At 43.6% G+C, this 25,612-nt stretch overlaps 1 protein-coding gene across 4 annotated transcripts; it reads right to left on the reverse strand.

The window, feature by feature from the left end:
• Nucleotides 1–360: 360 nt before the first annotated feature.
• Nucleotides 361–22,744, reverse strand: LOC115589055 (transcriptional-regulating factor 1-like). Of its 4 annotated transcripts, none has more exons than XM_030429738.1 (11): nucleotides 22,724–22,744; nucleotides 7,102–8,480; nucleotides 6,025–6,254; nucleotides 3,857–4,062; nucleotides 3,610–3,770; nucleotides 3,414–3,517; nucleotides 3,042–3,102; nucleotides 2,500–2,588; nucleotides 1,877–1,999; nucleotides 1,226–1,326; nucleotides 361–1,107 (listed from the first exon to the last, which is right to left on the reverse strand). In XM_030429738.1, the coding sequence occupies exons 2-11, from the start codon at nucleotides 8,450–8,452 to the stop codon at nucleotides 591–593; spliced, it is 2,943 nt and encodes a 980-aa protein (XP_030285598.1). In that variant the 5' UTR covers nucleotides 8,453–8,480; nucleotides 22,724–22,744; the 3' UTR covers nucleotides 361–590. The 4 variants fall into 4 exon arrangements, with proteins under 4 accessions (XP_030285598.1, XP_030285599.1, XP_030285597.1 ...); XM_030429739.1 differs by lacking the exon at nucleotides 22,724–22,744 and adding an exon at nucleotides 22,498–22,516; XM_030429737.1 differs by lacking the exon at nucleotides 22,724–22,744 and adding an exon at nucleotides 10,786–11,691.
• Between the last annotated feature and the right edge of the window lie 2,868 nt (nucleotides 22,745–25,612).

Consider the following 25,612-nt stretch of genomic DNA (forward strand, 5'->3'; position numbering starts at 1 on the left):
GTATTTCCTGTTTTATTTTGGAGCTATATCCTTGTGCATCCTTTTTTTGTTGCTCTTACATCAAATCAGGCGTTGTGGCACTTTGTTTGAGTTTGCGGACAGTAAATGCAGGAAAAGTCCAATTGGTCGGGTCAAAGTGCTTCTTCTTCGTCTCTTATCTTCTGCTTTTAGGTGCATTACGACCACATTCTGGACTGGGCAGAGTTAAAGTTCAACACATGATGTCACACAAAGATTTACGACTCTGTGCTAATCGCCACAACGCCTGACTTTGTGTGAACGCGGCCTAAAGCTCGCAAATCATCTCTTCGTATGCAACAAGTTGTGGCTTTACCGAAGTCAAAAACACTAGAAGACAACTTTAAGGTTTACATTTTTATTCAAATGTCAAATGTATAAACATTTGAATATGCAACACATTTGATTATATAGCCTATTTTACAACAAAAACATGAAAAAAAAGATCAGGTTTTCTTAAAGATATGTTTGAAAAAAGCACTGCAGTTTGAACTCAACCCCAGTTTGACTTAACAGACAGTGTGGTGAGCGTCAGGCCTCTGTAGTCGTAATGCTTCTGAGAGGGTTGAACACTACTGCCAGCTTACCGGCTCCTTTCCTCCCACTGTTCCAGCTCCGACAGCGTCTTTCCCTTCCGCGCTGCAGTAGAAGGTAGCAGGGTCCGGTCCGAATGAGCCCCATGACGGGTGGAAAGGTAAGACAGTGGTGGGCTCTCTTTGATTTGAGTCTCCACCATCATTATTAGTGATTACATGAGAGTTTGACACAGCGATGTTGCTATATGTTACCACGGTGCTGGGATCTAGGACACTGGCATTGCTGGGAGGGATGCCGTTGCTATTGGTTACAGAATTGAGGACACTGTCTGCATTGCTCTGCGTTCCAGGGAGGCCGGGGGAGGAGAAGGTCCGAGCTGGAGCCTGGGGCTGCAGCAGAGCACCGCCTGGGGTCGGCATGAGGCTGGTGGGACGACTGAGAGCCAGACGCTGGGTGAGGAACTGCTGCTGCAGCCGCCGGTCCGTCCAGTCCTCCTGAGGCTGGCGGTGGATCTTCATGTGAGCGTTTCGGGATTTGATTTTGTAGAACATTCTGGAGCGAGGGAAGAAAAAGAGAGGATTGTAAATCTAAACCATCTGTTGGCTCCCATTGAGACCAAACACTGAGAGTTTGCCCTGGAGCTCCCTCTGGTACCACTGGTTCTACTCACTTGCCACACAGCTTGCAGGGGAAGAAACTAGCCAATGGGGGCACAGGAACCGCCTCCTCCTGTCCAAACTGCCTGCTCACTGGTTGACAGGTGGGCGTTACCTGTGGAAACAGGACCAATTGTAAGCTACCGTGCTGTGATTGACTCGCTGAGCTGCATTCCACATCGGATAACTCGTCACACAAGATTACACACATACTCCTTTACTACACCACGCACACTCTTCTACTCTTTTTGTTTCTATGTGTGTTTCTATTCTACGAGTCGTATATCTGTCAGGGATTGGAATGCATGACGCGGTGGAGCGCACAGAGCATCATGGGAAGAGAAAAACCACAGCAGGAAAACAAAAGAGAGGGATAGAAAGAGGACGAGAATAAAACCACAAAAGGGAGATATCAAAAACAAAGATGTAGATTTGGAAAAGAAATGCAAACTCAGAGTTTCCTGTCTCTTTAAGGACCTCCTGTCTCCTCTGATTGGTTACCTCACATATGCCTGAGCAGCTGTGCTCAATCAATTCCTACGAGCCAAACTAGCCACTCTGTATCAATTATACAAATACTTTTACCTGCCTAAGAACAAAAAACAACCAGGAAAAAGGGAATAAAACAAATTGGAATATGAGGTCTTGTTGAACATTCTTCTTACATTTTTCTGCTGCTGCATCTCTCCGTCTCTGTTCTCCTCCTCCTTCTGTTTCTTCTGCTTGTCCTGGAGCTTCTTGCTCAGGTAGAAAAACTCAACGCACTGGCCCACCGTCTTCGTCCTCACCTGGAGGGTTCACACACAAACACGTGCAAACACACGCTTATTTATTTAATACAATCAACCTAACAGAACAACTTCCATCATATTAACCCAAGCCTGAACACTTTAAACGATGTTCTCCAGCCTTTGACTGGATCTCTTATTGTGAGTCATGTTGAGACAAGCAGTCGTTTTCCCCGTGAACAGTGTGTGTTACAACGGCTGCTGCTCTCACGGTAATCCCCTCGTTGTGTAAGATTGCATTAAGGTAACCAGCAGATCTGCAGCTTAATGTCAGACAGCAACTCAAATTATAGGTTACAGACGGCAGACGCACAGTAACGACCTCCTGTAAGTGACTGTAAAGGGAGTTCATGAGCTGAAGGAAGAGATCTTTACATGCTAGCTCATGTGGTTGACAGACGCTGGTAAACATGAGCATTAAAGTTTAAACATAAAGTTTATACGTGTGTGTGTAGGTATAATAAGTACATTAGAGAAAATGCAGCATAAGAAGAAAATACCATTTTCTGTATGAGTGAAAACTCTTTTCCACAAGTTTCCAGAGCTGCACTGAAGAGACTCTTTTCACTGTCCGTCCATGATTCACTACCTGCAGAGACACAGAGGAGGGTGAGCAGGGAAACAAATACCAACAGGTCTGCATGTCAGGTAAGCCAATCCCTGTGGTGAAGTGTGTACAGTCCTGCAGCTCAGGATATAACGAGGCTGACGCCATCCTGACTGTCTGCTTCAGTGGACACTACGTCTTTTCTTTATATCATTTTCGTGGATTTAAAGAGACAAAGTGAGAGAGAGAGAGTGAGGCATGTGATGAAAGTCTCAGGAGGTTACGGCTCCCACAAAGGCTGCTATTGTGCCGACAGCATGAAGAGTTGCTCCTCTGCTGACTCACAGCTGTTGACTGCAACACAGTTCAGTTCAGTCTCTCTCCCTCTCTCTGTTTCTGTTTCTGTCGCTGTTTTGATTTGGAATCCACCTCACAAAACAATTCAAAGCATCAGGTGGTAGTTTGGGAGAGTGAGGTCAAAGGTTAAAGGTTTACCAGAGTAGTGGTAGTCTCCGGTGGGCGAGGGCTGTGAGAACAGCAGCATCTCCAGTGTGGCCTGCACAGGAGAGAGGGATGGAGAAGGTGGAGAGGAGAGGGATGAGGCATGCAATGGTTCTGAGGTGAACTGACTGGAAGGAAGGAGGGAAGAAAGAGAAGAAAGAAAGAAAGAGAAAGAAAGAGAAAGAAATGATGGAAGGAAGGAAGGAAGGAAGGAAGAATTTGTAAATAATGATGCATGGAAGTAAGTGATGATGGGTGGAGGAATGGTGAGAATGATGGAATGAGTGCACGGTAAAGTACTGAATGAAGAACACAGACAGACAGACAGACAGACAGACAGACAGACAGACAGACAGACAGTATTACCATGGTGTTCCCCTGACAGTAGTGCAGACAGTGCAGAGCCAGCTCGGTGTTACTGCCCCCTCCTGGCAAACAGCTGGAACTACACATGGACAGCAGCTTCTCCACTGAGCACACAAACATCAACAGTTAGTACAATATAATATAAAACCTCCTGCTGTGTTGTCAGGGCCTGACTAACATCACTGCCTACATCTACCTTGGTCCTCCGAGTCGGTACTCTCCTCCAGCTTGTCCCACGGTTTCCAGAGCAACTGTTCCCGAGGAGATTCCTCCTCAGGTGAACACACACCTGAGCCCTCTCCACCTGCAGAACATGGAGGAATCTCTGCCTGGAAGTCACGGCCCACGTTGACGCACCTGGAGGGAGAAACACAGAGGGTTTAAAAAGATGACACCCTAAAGAATTACACAGGACTCAAGTTTCCTCTCAGGCTTTAACTCACGGCGACACGGTGCCCTGATCTTCTCCTCCTCCACAAGCTGCCTCCTCTTCTCTGTGATGGACAGATGAGAGGGAGGAGTACAGCCCGTTCCCCCTGCGTGCAGGATTAAGCAGGGGTCGAGGAGTGTAGCGGCCCCTCTTCTGACCCCTGCTGGAGTGAAGGATACTGGGAAATGGAGTTCCAGTGTAGATCTGGGGCACTTGTTGCTGTAAGGACAGGGACACTGTCAGGATTGTACCTTCAGATTGAAACATTTAGTTTGTGCTTAATACCTGACATGGTTTTGTGGGTTTGAGGCATCTGCTCCTCAAACAGCAAGCAAGCAAAAATGTGTTTTTGAGCTAAATTTAGTTTTCATTTCTGTGTATCAAATACAGAGATACAAATACAGAGATACAAATACAGAGATACAAATACAGAGATACAAATACAGAGGACGAACAGCTCAGTCGAAGGTGAACAACTCGCCTTCTCTCACAAACTGTAAATCCGTCTTTACACACTGCATCTATTCTGTTCATGTCTAAAAATAAAAAGCCAGACTGCGGTTTTAGAAGCAGTAATGCAGCTGGAACGGACGTAATTTCTTGACAAACAACCATTTATGTTTCCGCCCACTCCGTCCTCACAGCTTCTCCAGCTGCAGCGAGCCGTGTAACCCGTCTCCTGGTTTGTTGATGGAGGTGTGACGACAGTGTGCAAACCTGGCAACCCCGGTGTGCTTCAGAAGCACAACATGTTTGTTTGGACATGTCACGCTGAGTAAACTCATAAATCTGCTGCTTCATTACATGTCTTACAGCCTGTAATTCATTTATATCTGTAATTAATATAAGTCTTCTGAAAAAATCTGATCCCATGATTTGCTACCACAGAGTTACACACACGTGACTTCATAGGTAATATTGCTTCCACAACCACACAAACATAAATGTATTACACACACACGGCAAAACAGGCCACCATGAGATAAAGACGTCAGATTGGGTTCTTTAAAATTCATCAGCGACTGATAATTCTATCCCACTTAATCAACAGAACATCATAAACTGAGCGCCAGATCTTAACATCCTCCTGTCAGCGCCAAACTCAGATTTCAATAAAGTTTTTTCAGTTTTGAAGTCAAAGTGCTTCCTTATGTTTCCCTTTTTCACAATATGAGCTTCTTATTAACTACTGACGATACAGGAATTTACCATCCAGTTTGCTGATTGTCTCAACAGAAATTACAAGTTCTTGAAATCAAGATATCTCTGAAGAGTGGCAGCGCAGACAGACCTGATGTAGACCTGATTAGACGAAAGTGAGGGCACTTTATCATGTTTGATCTACCATGGGGACATCCAAGACAGCGCTTTAGTGATGAAACAAACATGGGGGCACCCCCCCCCTCCCCCAAGTCCACCAACATGCTGTGAGCAAATAGCTTCCCAATGCATTGTGGGAGTCAAGGCGAAACAAGTGATGCAAAGACCTACACCTGCATGAAGTCGATAATGTAACTTTATTCAAATGGTGGGGAGCTGATGTACATTGGACCTGCTAGCTGCTCACTAAGGCCCCAGATGTGCTAACATCAGCATGCTAACATGCTAAAAGGTTTGGCAGGTTAAAGGTGCATTATGTAGTTTGGGGGACGACATTTTAATCAGAAGAGAAAGATCATTTTTAACTATCTAACTAACTTTTCATGACTGAAATAACTGAACCTTAATGTTAAAGGACAACATAGTGTTTTACTTTGTTTAAATGTGGCGGACCCTGCCACCTTTCTAGCTTCAAACTGTGTTCTGGGAGAGCAGCTCGTTTATTCACTGATGGAAAAAATAAATATTTCTAAATTTGTATTATTACCTCATTAATATTGTAAATATTATAAATCAGAGTTTGAATGTCTTCTTTAAAACCACTTAGTGCCCCTTAAACCTTGAACACCATCTGTGTTAGCATGTTAGCAAGCAAACATGAATTGGACAACATTTTGTTTGGCTAACAGCATTTTAATCCAGCGCGTGGAGAATACGCATCGACAGGAAGTTCTCATAACATGTATGCTCACAACCTGGCAACCCATTTCTTTATGACTGTGGAGCTGAAGGCATGAATACAAACCTGCCATCTTTTCACACTCAGCAAGAGAAAACACACACACACACAGATTACAGTACCTGTTGCTGTTGCTGCTGCTGTTGCTGGTTCTGATTGGCTGATTCGCTCTTGACTTTCTGGCTCATCATGTGAGGGGCGATCTTCTCTGATGCCTCGTAACGGTGCGACGGATGAGAGGGAAGATGGAAGGAGGGATGCAGGGACGGAGTACTGGAGGGGCAGGCGGTGCTGGGTGGATGGAGGGAGGTGAGGAATGAAGGTTCTGGAGACTGAAGGATGTTTTGCGAGGCTGCAAAAATGAGAAGTGAGAAACAGATTAAAGTCAAGGTGTTGGCATGACGTAGACGATTCCTTGTTATTGATTGTAAATGTGATTAATCTTGTCAACATGGAAGTAAGTCAGACAAACTAGTCAGAACTATCTTTGTTATCTTTGCAGACAGGAAAGCACAACGTCAGAAACTGACATAATCTCTTCTTATGGAAACAACAATCAGTTCTTGTGAAAAACCCACATACAGACCACAGCACACATGCTGTATTTAAGGATTAAGTGCTGGCTGTCACTTGTGAACATTTCATTCTTTTAAATGGTGTACTGATGGTTTTGTAGGTGACAGTGTGAAAAGTGAAAAGGTAATTTGCATGCAGGAAATGGGAAATTTCACAATCTCACCTTCGAAAACCCACATGTCTCGTAAATTTACATGTGGGTATTAACCTGTGGTTGCTCTTGTTACAGGGGGAAACAAAGTTAACTTCACATATTTCAGGTTTAAAGGTGAACTATGAAGTTTTACAGGATAGAATTTTAATTTGAAGAGAAAGATCTTCACTGACTGCCAAACAAAAACTCTTCATATTTATGACTGAATCAACAAACTGACGACACACATTCATGCTGATTTACTTTGTTTATATGTGGCGGACCCTGCCATCTTTCTAGCTTCAAACAGTGTTCTGGGAACTTATTTTCCTCTGAAAACAGCTCGTTTATTCAGTTATGGAAAAGATAAATCTTTCTAAATTTGTATGATTGCCTCAGTAATATTACGAACAAAACATTTCTGAGTTAGAATTTCTTCTGCAAAACTACACAGTGCGTTCACAAGAAAGCAGAACACACAACTCCTCACCTGGGATGTTGCTATAGTTGCCCTCGATGTTGCTGTGGTCGTCTGACGACTGTGAAAATCTGTGTGCCAGGAGTGGAAACTTCCATATCATACCAGAGGAGTGGATGGACGGGAGAGACTGAAGGCGGGATGTGAAAAACTGGACCGATTCTCCCCCCTGGGACACCGAATGCCCGCTGCCGCCAATCGTGATGGGAGAGTCCATTTTGGAGGGTGAGTGGGAGGGAGGAGGTAAAGGTGTGGGAGGAGGACTGAGAACAGAAGACGCGAGGTGAGACGATGTGGGAGGAGAGGGGAAAGACGCGAGAGAGGGCTGAGTGGGTGAGGAAGAGGAGGAGGGAGGAAGGTGGGAGTCTGAATCAAAAGCACAGCTGTGCCTCGACTTCTTCACCAGACCAGGGAACTGTCCGAAGTCCCACATCTGTCCAGAGGAATCCAAACTGGGAAACACAGGGAATCTTCTCTTTCGGTGGGAGAGGAAGGCCTCGGAGAAGGAGTCCAGTTTCTGAGTGTAGCTCCCGCTGCCGATGCTGATGGGTGAAGCCAGGTGAGTCCACCTGCTCTCTCCGGTCTGACTCGAGGGGGAAACGCTGAGCCAGGGTCCCTCAACATCTGCTGGTGGAAGCTGCTCCTCACCGGAGCCACAGCTGGACCCATAATCCTCTTCTCTTCCTAAATAATTATCGCTCACCCTTGAGTCAGTCCTACAGTACTCTACGCTGCTGTCGCTAAAGCTTCCCGCCACGTTCCTGTTGTAGGACGTGGACTGTTTGGTAAAGAGGCTAGTGTTAGCCTCCCTGTTGTAAACTGCTTCACTTTTAGCTTCGTAGCCTACGTGGTTATAGTTTGCTCTGAGTTCACGCCTGACTCCGTCATCACTGCCACAATTCATGGGGTAAAAAACATCATTTGCGTTACCGTAGCAATCCCCTTTACTGTAAAAGTCCTCTGCGATGCTTTCACAGCTCTCCCCGTCCTCCCAGATGTCCTCTTTCTTGCTGCCGCCATACCAAGTGTCTGCAAAGTGGCTGCCTATCCCGCTTTCTCCGTCACGCTGGCCGCCCATGTTAGCATTTCCATCAAAACCGCTCACACTGGTGTTCAGCAAGCCTCTGTCACCGCCGCTGCTCGTCCTCCTGCCCCCAGAGGAGGTGCTTGAAGTCGGGTAGGACGTCGTGGATTCTTCCACTCTGCTTCCATATTGCTCCAGAGGGTCCAGGGCAGGCTGCGGAGACGGGTACCCCAGATCCGGGCTTTGGAGGCCGGGCAAGGTGATGTGAAAGGGTTGCCGGTGGCGATGGTGGTGCTGGTGGAGGTTGGGGAAGGATTGTGTGGATGAACGGTCGTCCATGATGGCTCGCTGGGTGAAGCTATAGTGCCTACCGGAGACAGACAGAGACAGACTGTGAGACAATGACATAAAAATCATGTTGTGAACAATTTGATCTGATTCCAGAGAATCCTGTAGATACAGACAGACCTCGAAACTGTGATCTCAGCTTCAAACTCACCCCGTGTAGGGGGTAAGTTGAGGAACGGGGTAAGATGAGCCGTATCCCTACTTTTTATGCAGGTTTATGACCTCATGTTGTAGCCCACAGATACCACAACTGATGTATAAAACAAATGTAAAATGATCTATTTTGGTCTAAACACAATTCTCATGAAACTTATGATCGACTAATTTCACTTTCAAGAGTGAAAAATTGTTTTTTGGAGATAAATGTGTAACCACTTTCCCCCTGTGGTTCTTACCTTCACAGACTCCATGACATGATGCCTTCCTCCTAAATATTTGGTCACATGATCAATGTTTTTACCGTTTCCCAGCAACAAGGGGGGGGGCTCAACTTACCCCAGTCTCCCCTTAAGGCTAATCAGTTAGCATTTTTGTGCGGCCTTAGCTACTCATGACTTGGAATCAGTAGATTTTTGGTTCAATGCCTGAAATAAAGTCAGTGTTTAACACAGGCTGAGGAGATTTTGCTCTACGACATGTTATACCTGAGTAAAAAACACACAGGTGAGTTGGAAAGTGTTTACGTGTCTTTACAAAGGTGGTTGCTAACATGTCACTAAATAAGAGCAGTTGTCAGACACTTAACTTCATCCTGCCGATCACAGAGACTCTTCTACGCACTGCTGCGTCTTTACAGGCACAATTAGATGGAAACTTTTCTGACTCTGTCTGTAGTTTACTGTGGTCAGAAGCTCAACGGTGACAGTGAAGTCATGTGACGGTGATCTAGTTTGATGGCAGACCAACGTAAGCTTTTTAATTCTGGTGAATACAAAATAAGAGAAGTGGTGTTCATGTGTGAAGATTATCTTGTTCAACAAAACATCTAAATATCATAAACTTGTTCTTACCACAGGACTTATTTTCTGCAAAATCTAATGCTAACTTCCAGGTTAGCTAAACTCCATCATCCCTGCTGCTCTGTATATAATATATATATAGATATAGTTTAGCTAACTTCCAGGTTAGCTAAACTCCATCATCCCTGCTGCCCTTTATATAATATATATATATATAGATAAAGTTTAGCTAACTTCCAGGTTAGCTAAACTATATCATCCCTGCTGCTCTGTATATAATATATATATAGATATAGTTTAGCTAACTTCCAGGTTAGCTAAACTCCATCATCCCTGCTGTTCTTTATATAATATATATATAGATATAGTTTAGCTAACTTCCAGGTTAGCTAAACTATATCATCCCTGCTGCTCTGTATATAATATATATATAGATATAGTTTAGCTAACTTCCAGGTTAGCTAAACTCCATCATCCCTGCTGCTCTTTATATAATATATATATAGATATAGTTTAGCTAACTTCCAGGTTAGCTAAACTCCATCATCCCTGCTGCTCTTTATATAATATATATATAGATATAGTTTAGCTAACTTCCAGGTTAGCTAAACTATATCATCCCTGCTGCTCTGTATATAATATATCTCTCCCCAGCAGTCGCTCTCCAGCCAACTAGACGCAACTTATCACAATGTCCAAGAAAAGGAAAGCTAACGCCTGCTGAGAGGGAATACACGGTACAAGGAAAGCTAGCGTGTCTTCTCTGTAACTCGACTTGTGCTTTCAGAGCTAGTCATGACTAAAACCAATAATAATGAAATGCATAGACGACTATGTGACAATCAGCCCTTTGATGGGCAACCACAGTGCTGATGTGGCCCCGGATGAAATGGAGCCTGACACCCTGATCTCAAACTATTTATTCTGCCGCCTTTTTAAAATTCTGAATCAAGATTAGCAGTTTTTAACATGCACGCTCCAGCTGAGTAACGTGTACACTGACTGAAGCCATTTGGTTTAGTTTAGATTACAAACTGTGACTGGAAAGAAGAAGAAGAAGAAGAAGAAGAAGGAGCTAGAGAGACGATACATTTGCTAGCAAACGTGATGCAACTTTTCGACAAACCTTGTAAGTTTTGACCTTGTAAATATGATGTACTTCATGAAAGCAGCGTCTGAGGAGCGAGGCAGCCTGTCGCACATTCACACTGCATTCAAAGTCTTGGTTGGCTTTTCTTTCTTTCTATCTTGAAACCACATTCTGCGCTAAATAGGACAGTGAGTGAGTCAGAAAGAGAAAGAACGAAGGAAGATGAGATGAAGAGACAAACGCACTGTATGCGTTTTGAGGTTTTTTAGTTTTACCAGTCCTTGGCGCTTAATTTCCTTTTCACACATGTTGGTCGTCTGTTGTTCATGTTTTCGGGTCCTGGTTGTTCTTGTGATGTTCTTCATCGTCCTCTCTGACACCTGCTCGCTCTGCTCTTTTCTTCTCTGCTGTCTCGAGAGTTTGTCTATTTATTTCCCCTTCAGATTTTTTACCTTTCACACAGTCCTTCGTATCTCTGTCTCTCTCTCTTTCTCTCTTACATTCTCTCTCTCACTTTTGTGTGTGTGTGTGTTGACTCCACACACACACACACACATACGCACACAGTCTGTCACACATATCTAAAGCAAAATGGACGCACACACACACACACACTCATCCATCACATACAGTACAATCTCTTGTTTCACACGTTTACTCACTCAGTTATTGAAACACACGTACACACACACACGTACACACACACACACACTTGCAGGTGTCACAGAGGACCAGCGGGGAGTGATGTTGCCTCTCAAGCTCATTCGTCGTCGTGGTAACCACATCCTGAGGAAACAAACGCTGACGGATCTCCCTCCTTTCAGCTATCTTTATCTCTCTGCCCCCCTCCTCCAGCTCTCTGTCTCACTTTCCGCCTCTTCACTCGTCCTTATCTCTCTTTTTTTGCGCCCGACTTTGTTCTCTCTGTCGCTCTCTCGCCCGGCCTTTCTTCTTCTGGCTTTTCATCTCTTCGCCTTCATGTCCTCTCTGGTCTTTTCTAATGTCCCGCCCCCTTTTTTGTGGCCCTTTTTTTTTGCACTTCTTCTTCTGTATTTCCTTTCTTTTTTACACACTTCCAGTTAAAGCTGCATGTAAAGTGCTGCGTTGTTTGACCCCAGTGAGGTTTTTCGTGTTACAAAGGTGTGTCTATGTGTTAAATGTGTGTCTGTACATCTCGGTGTGTGTGGTTGTGCGTGTGTGTGTGTGTGTGCAGAGGCGGTGGCGTAGATGTTTACCAGATCAAGATTCTCCGGCTGAGTCAGCTGACAGGAAGTGAGCGAGAACGAAACAGGAAGGAAGACAGCGACAAACGATGAGGTTCAGGGAACCCTCTAAAACACCCTGCAGCCCCACCTACTCAGCCAGCCACACACACACACACACACACACACACACACACACACACACACAGCAGGCACCTTAAACAGGCCAATATGCTGTTTTCTGCCTTTGTTATGTCATACATTTAACCTTAAAACGCCTCCTCACACACACACACGCAACCTCAAGCACGACCACTGACGGTCGTGAAGTCAGCGAGCGGCTGCAGTAACGTCTGACACACACACGTGCGCGCTCACAGGCGAGGCAGGAAGCGGCCGAGCACTTACAATAAAACAAATCGCACTAAATTAGAAGGTAAAGCTTATTTCTCTGTCAGCTTCCAGCATCCTGATATATTCGCTGCTTCGGTAAAAGCAATAAAATGTTGAAATACAACATTGCTATAAAAGTGCACTGCAAAATCTGACAAAGAGATGAAAGCTACCAAGTGGACTCATAACTTTAAGATGTCAAAACCTTTGAGCTCGTAAAACTTAAATTTAAAGGTCTACTTTACTTGGTAACGCTTTTTAAATAAAGTCAACTTTTCTTTTCTCAACAGAAACAATTCTGAAATATGAGCTGTAAAAAAAACTCCCTCCAAAGAATAATATATACATCAGCTGTATTGTTATTATTTGTTTAAACTAAAACAATTCACGTCTCTCTGGCCTTGAAGCACAGGCTCGTCAGTCTAAATGACATTACTGTACAAAATTGTTCTAAATATATAATGTTGGAATAACAGTTTATATGTCGGCGTTATATTTAGTGTGTAAAAAATGTACAAAGTAAATGCTGAAGTTAAAGTGCAGCACTTCTTTCTACATCTGGAATATAAATCTAATATTTTCTAATCAATATATATATCATAAAAAAGACAGAATCTGTTGTGAACACTCGCTGACGGCTGTTTGACGTTACAGTTTTTATTGATTGCTTTGATGCAGCAGTCGACTCAAACATTTTCAGAACAGTTAGCACACGGGCTGAAACAGCGGCACTCATGGTCAGAATGACTCATTTTGTTTGCAAAAGGCTCTAACCGTGCCAAAACATTTCAAATATGCAACAAAAGCTCATTTTGCCTTCAAACAACATAACTTCCAAACAAGTGTATGAGCTCTTCAAATCAACCATTACACAGTGGACAACAAAACACAAAACACAGCACTCAGTGTGAATCGGTGCACCATCGCTTGTCATTGTGTCCTGTTACTCTACGCAGCTTTCATGACATTTGTTGTCAAATTTGCCGTCTTGCAAATAATTGAATCCAGAATCAGAAATGCTTTGATGCATTTTTTGATTCCATTGATTCTTTTTTTCGAACTGTGGCTGAAAACTGAAATACTGTAATTATTACACAAAATACATGGAAACCAAAATAAAATCTATCAGAGTAAATAGAAAGAAAATAAGAAAGTTGGTAGTCTCATAGTCCACAAAACATTTCTGCAGCTTCACAGCAAGCATTTTCCTGAACAACTGACCTGTTTTAAAACATAGAAAAGAAGATAACGATATAAAATATTACAGTAAAGTATAACAATCTGTTACTGTAGAGTATAAGAAATAGCCACTATTGATACTCAGGCTCTTCTGTCTTGACGATGGGGCCACATGGCCTCATCCACATCACATTCATTATCCTCTCTTACAATGAACCAAGGGAAAAATCTTCTTGCATGCCATCCAACCTTGACATTCTTCTGCACCTGTTTCTCACTCTCATCTGCCTCAGACCTCTTCAATCCATGTTGGCAAAGAACAACACAGCCACTGCACTTTTTAAGGCCTGCAGACTGATTGCTCATTGTGTCAAACAGGTGCTTTAGTGATTTCATACTGATGTAGGTAGTTTCTAATAGTTAGGATCAGATGGTTTCTGTTTGGTTGCCATAGCTAAAACAATGGAGTTTGGACTGCTTGAATGACATCTGTGTTAACTGTTCTGCAAAAGGGTGGAGACAATGTGTCACTCCAATGAGAAAGGGTTAACACATCTGCAAGAGGTGTCTTGTTCTCTGCTGAGACAGTGATGATGAAAACCCAGTGGATCCCAGTTTGTTTAAACAGGTCAAAGCAATCAATAAAAACTGTAATGAACTCTGAGCTGGTCGAGTTCCTGGTGGACTGCCGTGATCGTTTCCTTCTCAAAGCGTCTCACACACACACGATCGAGATCGAGACCCTCGAAAATGTGTCTGCAATCTGTGAGTGACGATTATTTATCTTAACTGTGTTCATCGATCAGTTTAACGATCTTTGGACAAACTACTGATCAGCATTCACTACAGCTCAGAGCGTGGACCAACACAGTGTGTGTGTGTGTGTTTACAGGAGTGTGTGTGTGTTTACAGGAGTGTGTGTGTTACAGGAGTGTGTGTGTGTTTACAGGTGTGTGTGTGTTTACAGGAGTGTGTGTGTTTACAGGAGTGTGTGTGTGTGTGTTTACAGGAGTGTGTGTGTTACAGGAGTGTGTGTGTTACAGGAGTGTGTGTGTTTACAGGAGTGTGTGTGTTACAGGAGTGTGTGTGTGTTTACAGGAGTGTGTGTGTTTACAGGAGAGTGTGTGTTACAGGAGTGTGTGTGTTTACAGGAGTGTGTGTGTGTGTGTTTACAGGAGTGTGTGTGTTACAGGAGTGTGTGTGTTTACAGAAGTGTGTGTGTGTGTTACAGGAGTGTGTGTGTGTGTGTTTACAGGAGTGTGTGTGTGTTACAGGAGTGTGTGTGTTACAGGAGTGTGTGTGTTTACAGGAGTGTGTGTGTTTACAGGAGTGTGTGTTTACAGGAGTGTGTGTGTGTTTACAGGAGTGTGTGTGTGTTTACAGGAGTGTGTGTGTTTACAGGAGTGTGTGTGTTTACAGGAGTGTGTGTGTTTACAGGAGTGTGTGTGTTTACAGGAGTGTGTGTGTTACAGGAGTGTGTGTGTGTTTACAGGAGGTGTGTGTGTTTACAGGAGTGTGTGTGTGTTTACAGGAGTGTGTGTGTGTTTACAGGAGTGTGTGTGTGTTTACAGGAGTGTGTGTGTGTGTTACAGGAGTGTGTGTGTGTTACAGGAGTGTGTGTGTTTACAGGAGTGTGTGTGTGTGTTTACAGGAGTGTGTGTGTGTTTACAGGAGTGTGTGTGTGTTTACAGGAGTGTGTGTGTGTTTACAGGAGTGTGTGTGTGTTACAGGAGTGTGTGTGTGTTTACAGGAGTGTGTGTGTTACAGGAGTGTGTGTGTGTTTACAGGAGTGTGTGTGTGTGTTTACAGGAGTGTGTGTGTGTTTACAGGAGTGTGTGTGTGTTTACAGGAGTGTGTGTGTGTTACAGGAGTGTGTGTGTGTTACAGGAGTGTGTGTGTGTTTACAGGAGTGTGTGTGTGTTTACAGGAGTGTGTGTGTGTTTACAGGAGTGTGTGTGTGTTTACAGGAGTGTGTGTGTGTTTACAGGAGTGTGTGTGTGTTACAGGAGTGTGTGTGTGTTTACAGGAGTGTGTGTGTTACAGGAGTGTGTGTGTGTTTACAGGAGTGTGTGTGTGTTTACAGGAGTGTGTGTGTTACAGGAGTGTGTGTGTTACAGGAGTGTGTGTGTGTTACAGGAGTGTGTGTGTTACAGGAGTGTGTGTGTTTACAGGAGTGTGTGTGTTTACAGGAGTGTGTGTTTTACAGGAGTGTGTGTGTGTTTACAGGAGTGTGTGTGTGTGTTTACAGGAGTGTGTGTGTGTTTACAGGAGTGTGTGTGTTTACAGGAGTGTGTGTGTGTGTTTACAGGAGTGTGTGTGTTACAGGAGTGTGTGTGTGTTACAGGGAGTGTGTGTGTTACAGGAGTGTGTGTGTTTACAGGAGTGTGTGTGTTTACAGGAGTGTGTGTGTGTTTACAGGAGTGTGTGTGTGTTACAGGAGTGTGTGTGTGTTTACAGGAGTGTGTGTGTTTACAGGAGTGTGTGTGTGTTACAGGAGTGTGTGTGTGTTTACAGGAGTGTGTGTGGTGTTTACAGGAGTGTGTGTGTTTACAGGAGTGTGTGTTGGTGTTTACAGGAGTGTGTGTGTGTTTACAGGAGTGTGTGTGTGTTACAGGAGTGTGTGTGTGTTACAGGAGTGTGTGTGTTACAGGAGTGTGTGTGTTTACAGGAGTGTGTGTGTTACAGGAGTGTGTGTGTGTTACAGGAGTGTGTGTGTTACAGGAGTGTGTGTGTGTTTACAGGAGTGTGTGTGTGTTTACAGGAGTGTGTGTGTGTTTACAGGAGTGTGTGTGTGTTACAGGAGTGTGTGTGTTTACAGGAGTGTGTGTGTGTTTACAGGAGTGTGTGTGTGTGTTACAGGAGTGTGTGTGTGTTTACAGGAGTGTGTGTGTTACAGGAGTGTGTGGGTGTTTACAGGAGTGTGTGTGTGTGTTACAGGAGTGTGGGTGTTTACAGGAGTGTGTTGTTACAGGAGTGTGTGTGTGTTTACAGGAGTGTGTGTGTGGTTACAGGAGTGTGTGTGTGTTTACAGGAGTGTGTGTGTTTACAGGAGTTGTGTTACAGGAAGTGTGTGTTTTACAGGGAGTGTGTGTGTGTTACAGGAGTGTGTGTGTTTACAGGAGTGTGTGTGTTACAGGAGTGCGTGTGTGTTTACAGGAGTGTGTGTGTGTTACAGGAGTGTGTGTGTTACAGGAGTGTGTGTGTGTTTACAGGAGTGTGTGTGTGTTTACAGGAGTGTGTGTGTGTTTACAGGAGTGTGTGTGTGTGTTTACAGGAGTGTGTGTGTGTTACAGGAGTGTGTGTGTGTTTACAGGAGTGTGTGTGTGTGTTTACAGGAGTGTGTGTGTGTTACAGGAGTGTGTGTGTGTTTACAGGAGTGTGTGTGTGTTACAGGAGTGTGTGTGTGTTTACAGGAGTGCGTGTGTGTTTACAGGAGTGTGTGTGTGTTTACAGGAGTGTGTGTGTGTTTACAGGAGTGTGTGTGTGTTTACAGGAGTGTGTGTGTGTGTTTACAGGAGTGTGTGTGTTTACAGGAGTGTGTGTGTGTGTGTTTACAGGAGTGTGTGTGTGTGTTTACAGGAGTGTGTGTAGGTGGTCATGTTAATGCTGAGGTCACTTGTAAAGTGTGACTGCCTCTCATGGAAACCTCAACATTAACATAACAATTGCTAATACTGTGGTAACTACACAAACTGTCTGATAGCACAACCTCAATATTAGCATACGTGATCAGCTTGGCAGTATTTTATTGATGTGTTATATCGTGTTGGAGGCCGGAACACGATAACATCTCCACATCGACTTATATTTCTATAAGATTAGTAAGATTTAAATGAAAACTGGAGGGTTTCAGCTGCTGTCTGACAGCGGTATAAAACATTTAATGAGTGTGGATGTGTGAGTCATGTTCACTCTGTGTGGGTAAGAGTCTTGAGGTTGATTCTCTGTCCGTACACAACATGCAGTCGACTGAGAGCGAGGAGAAGTTTACCAAAGTGTTCCTGACGAATGTGCCCTGAAAGAGAAGTCACATTCGCCCGGACAACTCAACGTGAGGAGCCTTACAATCCTTCTCAGTACAAAGTACGCTGAGATAAAATGAGGCCTAACTACGTGCAAGAAAGAAAAGACTTCACAATTACTGGAACATTATCTTTAAACAGACGGCGTGTAAAGCTTTGTTCTGCAGCTCCACAAGGCCCGACACTGCAATTAAAAGTGCACTCTTGACTTTTGGTCTCATGCGTGTTCGTGTGCGCACATGTAACCTTGAGAAAACGGGGGAATGAAACGAATGTGTGAATGAAGCGATGTGAGAGGATGGAAGGGGAGTGTGGAGGAGTGTACGGGGGAGACGCTTCTCTTGTTTTCTCTCAAATTCACCGTAAAAAGCTGCGGGAGCAGAGGAGGGGGAAACAGAGACGCGCTTCTGGACTTTTTTCTCTCTGCTTTTTTCTTTCTTTCTCCGAGTCGTCTCTCCGTCACTGAGAAAAGAAAAGAAGCGTTGACTGGCGGGAACGCAGCAACTGAATGGATGAGGGAGAAATGAAAACTGCCAGGTGACATGATGGTGTGTTACAAAACGTGAAACGGGCACTTGAACCGCTACGCCGAGCTCGTTCCCCCGTGATGACCTCATTAGTGCGTGATGGTCGTCCATGCTGCGAGAGCAGCGGCCACTACAACAGTCACATCAGCTACGACGCAGCGCAGTTTATAACTTACTGAACTCATGAGAAGTGAAACTGCTGCCAAGCTGCTCGTGAAAAAAAAAGACTTAGAATTTTAGTTTTAAAAAATGTTTCCTTTAATTCCGTCTTGATACGAATGCTTTAAATAAAAAAGGTTATTCTGACTCAACACATTGAGGAGATGAACTCCACAGACAGAGAGATCCTCGTTTGTTCACACTTTGGTGAAACTGCCATGGAAAGCTTTTAACGGCATGAAGTCTAAACACTGTCAGACAGCATTCTGTTCAGTCACAGGTGAACAGTAGACAGAGAGAAGTTCATTCACCCAGAGTCTACGTGTGTCCAAAGCACTGATGCAGCGAAACTCATTTCTACGTCTGATCTTTTCGGTTGTCACCTGTAATGAAGAATCAGTGCTCAGCCGTGAACACAAGCAAACAGGAGACACACGAGATTAGCATCTTTGCTAAATCCCCCCGTCTGGGGTCCGAGCAGACGGGGGGATTTAGCAAAGATGTTAATCTCGTGTCGAGGAAAAGCTCCTGGAGTTGAATATACAGCGACTTTAAAAACACATGTTTTTGTGGTTGGAATTCCTCCTACTAAAGGTTCAACGCCGGCCTGAAAAATCGCATGACATCCTGACGAGAGCTTTGGCATCTAACACAACATCACAGACCAGAATGTGTTCAGAGACGCACATGTCGCTGCAGGGCCTCCGCTACCGGCTGCTTCACGTCAAACTAAACATTTCAGTCGGAGGCATTTGGAAAAAAAGTGCATGAAATGATTAAATGTAATCAGGAGTAGCAGTGCAGACACTGACAGTCTGTGTGGATATCCAGCCATAATGTCACTTTCACAAAATTGATCTCGATTTATCAAAGCACGTTGTAAAATGTGCCGAAAGGAGAGTTTGCATTCTATGGAAGCCCAGTATGCACAAAAATGATCAAGCTGTAAACTAAAACACAACAATCGACTGAAACTGTGTAAAACTACGAGCTGTTTCCGTCTGCGAGTCGACCAAAAATAAAGTTATCAAACCTCCGACTGCAGATTTTCTGCAGCATCATTTTGTAAACGGACGGCAACTTCATGGTCGTCTGCTGGTCGGTCACATCGCTGTGATTAATGCTGATCAAAGCCGCAGAGCGCCCGACACCGCGTGTGCAGTACGATACTGATACTGCAGATCGCTGTATGTTCCCCGCACAGCGACGTGGAAAATACTAAAGATTGTGACTCTTATTTATAGCTGCACATGACTGAACTGTGAATGCACCAAAACACCCAAATCACACAAAGTCACAGAGGTCAACAGAGAGAGAAATGTTCTGTGACTGTTGCAACATTTGAATTAATTAAAGGTTTAAATGTTAGCGATAACGCAATATAAATGTTGATGTTGAGTGCTAAAAAAATACCATAATTCCTGTGAAGGAATCAGCTGCCAGTAAAATATTTAACATGGATTCTATTTTAAAAAACAAAGTGTGATCGATGAGAGCAGATTGTTCCAACATGAAGCCGGATCACATCTTACGCTCCAACAAATGTTTGGTTGACAGCGTCCATAAAAACATACGATTATCTCTCCGTTACCTGTTTCTAATAAATAAGATCGATGTTGAGGAGGTGAAACAGCTCACGCTCACATCGACCCTGCTGATGATGAGATGGATGTTTTAAAAGTGTTTTTCATCTTCAGCTTGTCTTATATTTCACATCATCCTGGATGCAATTCAGAGTTTTAACGCCGATCTAAAGAATTGAAAAAGTTGGCGTATGGAAGCTGAGACGCGTGCAACAATTTATTAAATTCAAGACAACAAAACTCAAAGAACGATTTCCAGAGTTCACACAATCTTTCACCATGTTTCAGAACAAACAACATGATTTTATACCGTTTCTTCGAACTTGTTTTCCCGGCGATCTGATATGAGGCGTTCTCGTTGTCGTTACACTTTCACACAGTGGTCGACTTCTAGTGAGCACGGTGGGGAAACTGGTAAATGAATGGCTGGTGGGTGTTTGAGTAGTATCATGAGGTTGATAGATAAGTAGGATTGAAGTACAGTCTCATGTATTGATCAATAACACAGACGTAGACGCCATGCTCATCTCTGATGAATAACATGAGTAATAAGAGGAAAAGACGGATCATCTCGTCATCTTGAGATTACAAAATAATAAACATTTGACCTCGAGATAATGAAATGAAAAAAACTAAATAAAAGCATCAACGTTCTGTATAAAAATGTGTTCTATGTTGGACATTTTGAAAATGTGACTCTCGTACTGATTAAACGATCTGAAGTGGAAAATATTAAATATTCTACGGAAGCTACAGAACAACGGAGCTTACAATCATTTTCTTCTATTAAAAAAAATAATAATAATTGAAAGCACGGTCTCTCTCGGCTGAAGGGAAATCTTTACAGACAGATCCAAAATAAGACATTTTATAAAATAAGAAGGCAGTAAATAGATTCCCCCGTTTTCTCTGACACACCTCCTTCATCACTGCTGCAGCCGAGCGATTACAAGTTGCACTTTTATTACAAACACTTCCAGGCAAGAACTGCGTCATTAAGATAACGGAGTGTTGTAGCTCTAACCAGCAGAGATCAAACTGAGAACGAACAATCACGGGAAAGAAAGGAGAATATTTTAAAGTATGGTTGAGAGGCCTGTCAGACGGGACGGCACGACGGGCCCACATCAACTGAGAGGGAGCTGCAGGTTTCCATGTCTGAGCAGGGAAACACTGATACAACACACAACGACTGCTCTCCGGATGTTTTAGCTGCAGAAGCTTCATGGCAAAGAGAAGAAACCACTGTCGAACAAGAACCGTCACATGACATCTGAGGCAGCGAGTGTCAAAGGCGAACACAGTGGAAGCAGTTTTATGATCTGATGGAGCTCCAATGTTGGGCTGAAATGTGAAACACTCACACACCAGCAGAAACAAACATTCCCACCCTGAAGCATCACGCAGCGGGGAAACTTCTCCACAGCGAGCCCGGGATCACCTGTGAAACATCAAGTCCAAGCCACGCGCAAAAACATGACCAATAAGACCGTGGCGTCGCAGAGGCCGAGCACAAAGCTCGAGAAGAAAGATCCTGAAGTCCTGAATCTGTTACTGCTGCCAGTCGCCTGCACTGCTGGAGGCTCCACATGAACCACATGTATTCTTATGCAGTTATTTAGTTCATGTTTTAGTCTGTAGGGGTGTGTTGAATACTATAACTCTGATATATATGTACATATTTCATTGAACCCTCCTCACTGTCTTTTGTCTCTGGATAAAATTAAAATGTAACCCACTGCAATCTTCTTCTGTTTCCTCACGTCACCGTTCTCCCAGACCGAGTGTGGAAACGCAGCTAAAGACATTTAAAGATGAACTCTGCTGCAGCTCCACTCACTTCTGGATCCACCAGCTTTCATTTTCATGTCGAGCGGTGAAACGTTGAGCACAGATGTTTCTGATTCGGGCCTTCGTGGTACAGACGCCCAATCTTGAATTCACGGCGTTAAAAAAAACAACACAAAGTGTCTGTTGCACCCGTTTTTGTCTGCAGATGTCAAAGGAGGTCACAAAATCAAAGGATGTCAAAAATAGGAACAGCAGAACAAACTCTTTGTCTTCAGTATCGACACACTGAAGATCACACAGCCTGCAGAATGACCAAGAAGCTCGCCAACATGTCTGCAGGGCGGTCCAACAGAAGCTGCCGGGCCTCTCTGGTTCCGTCCCAGGCGCCAGACTCTGTGTCGGCCTGTTTCTGACGGGTTTGAACGAAACTACCGTCCTGATATGTTGAGCTGTAACTGGGTCAGGGGTACACTGAGGCCCTGCTTTTTTATCAGATCATGAAATCTTTTCACAGTGTTCACAATGAACAAAGTCAAGCATGCGGTTTGAAGCCTCTCCTTGTGAGAGCTGTTTGGTGTAAACACCGGCATGTTGTGGCTAACAACACCGAAATGCTACAAGTGATGTTGAGGCTCAGCGTCAGGCAGCATGAAGCTACAGGGAAACTGATTTTAATATGCATGTGTATGTCTTATTAAAGGAGCACTATGTAGTTTTGGGGAAGACATCTTAATCAGGAGAGAAAGATCTTCTGTGACTGATTTCTGTACTCCTGTATATGTGGCGGACCCTGCCACCTTTCTAGCTTCAAAAAGTGTTCCCGGTGTTCCCTTATTATCCTCTGAGAGGAGCTTGTTTATTCACATACGGGAAAGATAAATATTTCTACGTTTGTAATATTACCTCATTAATATTATAAATATTAAAATTCTGAGTTTTATTTCTACAGAACTACGTAGTGCCCCTTTAATCGGACTTATCGGGAGCAAAGTTTCAGATACTTTGATAAGAACGATTCATAGATTTCGGCCCAAGTAAAACAAAACAAGAAAACTAGACGCATACTGAAGTTCATTTACATCCAAGTGCAGTAAATATATGAAATATAATGAAATCTGTTAAACAGCTCACCTTCATTAGCACAGTCAGACTTCTACTCAATAAAAAAAAATGGCTGCCATCGTAAAAAGTTAAATGATGCGAGACAGAGAAGCAGGACAGGTGTGTTTCAGTCGTATGCTAATAATGCTAACGTTTAGCACAGTTTAACTGACCTCTGAAGTCGTCCTGGTGAACGCTCCCGCCTCACAGCCGGACTAAACATCACATGTTAACGACAATGAAAATGAATTCTTACCCGTTAAGTTGTCATAACGAGGAGAGAGGCGTCGGTGGCAGTGTGTGTGTGTGTGTGTGTGTGTGTGTGTGTGGTCTGCTGGTAGGTACACATGTGTGTGAGACAGGGGGAGGAGAGAGGGAGGACGAACGAGAGACGAGAGAGAGAGAGAGAGAGAGAGAGAGAGAGACGGAGATGTAGTTTCGTCGCCGCTCTCAGTTGATTTTTGGCCTTTCATCCACCTTGTCATCACACCACTGTGTGTGTGTGTGTGTGTGTGTGTGTGTGTGTCGAGCTGTGTCATAGTGTTGCTGGAAACAAAAGAAAAAACACCCTAGTGTGTGGCTTCGACCTCTGACACGCGCGCACACACACACACACACACACACACACACACACACATATACATGCACACACTTTCAGTTTGAGAAGGTGTTTTTTCTCTCATCCCTCATTTTCTCATATGGTCTCTTTTGGTCTGTTGGTTTTTAAAGGGCCACACACACACAGACACACACACACAGACACACACACACACACATCTTTAAGTGATTGGACCAGCAGAACACAGTCCGTCCTCTGCAGCATCACATCTCTTATTTCTTTCCATTTCTGAGCAGATATTTGCATTTTGGTCTTTTCCACTCTTGGTCGCTGTTGTCGTCGTAGTTCCAGTTTTTGGGGGGAAATACAGAAAAAGTGTGACAGTTATTCTCTTTTTTGCTTCTGAAAGTGACTTGACATTACCAGCACCACGTTGAGGGTAGCGATGTAGGCTAAATGTGTAGCTACAGCCGGCAGACATACAGACTGAAGGGAGGAGAAGGAGCCACCGATCCACCGTCCAGCTTACGAGTTTACACATGATCTTATATTTGGATTGTTTCATTACGAAAAATCGAGCTGTAAAACAACTATTTGAAGCTACAGGAAGTCACTGCACCTAGCCAAACATGCTGCTGCATAAAACCTTCTGAATCTGTGACGTGTTGTTTCTTTATTACACTTTTTGTTCTTATTAATAAACAAATTGAATACTTGTCTCAGGTGCTGGTAGGAAAATGTTGTTAACTTTGTCCAGAGCCAACGAGCTGCCAGTCTTTATGCTAAGCTAAAGGTTTCTTCTTGTCATGCTAAGCATCTCATTTATCTCTCTGCAAGAAAGCAAATAGGCCATGATTGATCTCTCCTTGCTGCAGGCGAGGACGGTGGAGAAGTATGGACGGGCCTGCAGCTGGAAGGTGGTTACAGGAAATGGCGTCATGTTTGGCACAGGAGGAATGAACTTATGTTGCCAAAGGGAAACTAAATAAGTTCACAGAGACGTGGGACACTTTTATTTAGTTCCGGGAAAGTGACCAGACTGAAATGAATGATTAAACTTGAATGGCAGTGCTTGTGGAAGCTAGCATGCCTCTTATAGAAAACAGGACCACTGTTGATTTTATGTTTTATTACATTTTCATTTCCACCCTTTTTTGTTTGTTTGTTTGTTTGTTTTTTCCTTCCTTAAATGTTTCCACTGTAGAGTGGTGGGAGGGTTGATGCTCATAATGTTCCAGTTCCAGTGACTGTATATTTAATATGTGCAAAACAATAAATATATTAAAACATTTTTTAAAAAATTAAAAAGAAAGCAAATAAGCAAACTGTATTTTCCAAACTGACAAAAATCCTGAAAGAAGTCTCCTTAGCATTATCTTAAAATGTCATTAATGGGACTAAAGTCAAACATACGTGGAGTTTTGGCCAGTGTTGGTTAACAAGGAAGGAGTCAGCCGGAGAGTCATGGAGGTAAGAGGAGGCAGAACAGAGAGACGTCAGGTGGATGGGAGCAGAGTTAGAAGGTTTTTGTTCAGATTTTAAACAAACAAGACAGAAAGTTCTCCTTACTGGCTTTAGAGGTGCTCAAAGGCAGATGCTGTTACCTGTAGAACGACTCGGTTTAGCTATTTTCAGTTTCAGGGTTTACGCTAAGCGAAGCTAAGCAGCTGGTGGCTGTATTTGCTTAATTAAAGGGGCACTGTGTATTTAAAGAAGAAATTCAAACATATACAATATTGAAGGGTAATAAAAAACGGAAATATATATCTTTCCTGTAAGTGTTTAAACAAGCTGTTCTCAGAGGAAAATAAGGTTTCCAGAACAATGTTTGAAGCTAGAAAGGTGGCAGGGTCCGCCACACATAAACAAAGTAAAACAAATTGTGTCGTCCTTTAAGGTCACTTATTAAGTTTATTCAGTCATAGAAAACACAAAGAATTTGTTTATTTAGTTTGTTGAGGCATAAATAATCAATTGATGAAGATCCAAAACTACATAATGCACCTTTAAGGTTAAAACAGGCAACTCTGCAAGTGGTGTTATTATAGTTAGAGCTGTCTGCAGGAGGACTGGACTGATTTATGTTTCCCTCCGGAGTAACTACCAAGAACACAGAATAAAAGGTGAGTTTCTTCCTCCATTTAGTCGCCGAGCAGCAGCTGCCGGCCTCACAGTGTTCAGCCGTCACAGCTCCCGGGAGATTTCCTGCCTGGTTTATAGGCCAGCAAGCTAAATGCTGATGGGGTCTTTATTCTATAGCTGTTATAATGTGCAAGCAGCGTTTACTTGATGATGATAAAAGCTGTCTATTAGCAGACCACACAGCGTATCAGAGCACAGTCAGTACTACAGCCCGGTGAGACTGTACAAACCGGACGGAGCGGGATGAATGAGGAGGAACACACGTTTGTACTGAAGCTGTCGGAGCAGCTTTAAGTTTCAGGAACACAAATAAAAAGCACGGCGAGCCCACGAGAACACATCATGAACCCGCTGAAGACTCGAGCAGACAGCAGAAGGAAAATCAGAATCAAAATTCAGACATCAAATAAATTCTAGAGAAGCAGACGGGACCGACCCAGGACC

This window comes from Sparus aurata, chromosome 10, assembly GCF_900880675.1.
Source record: "Sparus aurata chromosome 10, fSpaAur1.1, whole genome shotgun sequence".
Taxonomy (NCBI): domain Eukaryota; kingdom Metazoa; phylum Chordata; class Actinopteri; order Spariformes; family Sparidae; genus Sparus; species Sparus aurata.

What these genes read in the sequence shown, in the direction of transcription:
- LOC115589055 (XM_030429735.1), bottom strand. Translation starts at nt 10,623, where the DNA reads ATGTGCGACAGGCTGCCTCGCTCCTCAGACGCTGCTTTCATGAAGTAC. An exon ending in CGGAGACTACCACTACTCTG is followed by an intron (nt 2,589 to 3,041) that starts GTAAACCTTTAA and finishes GTGTCTCTGCAG; the next exon opens with GTAGTGAATCATGGACGGAC. An exon ending in AGATGCAGCAGCAGAAAAAT is followed by an intron (nt 1,327 to 1,876) that starts GTAAGAAGAATG and finishes CTGTTTCCACAG; the next exon opens with GTAACGCCCACCTGTCAACC.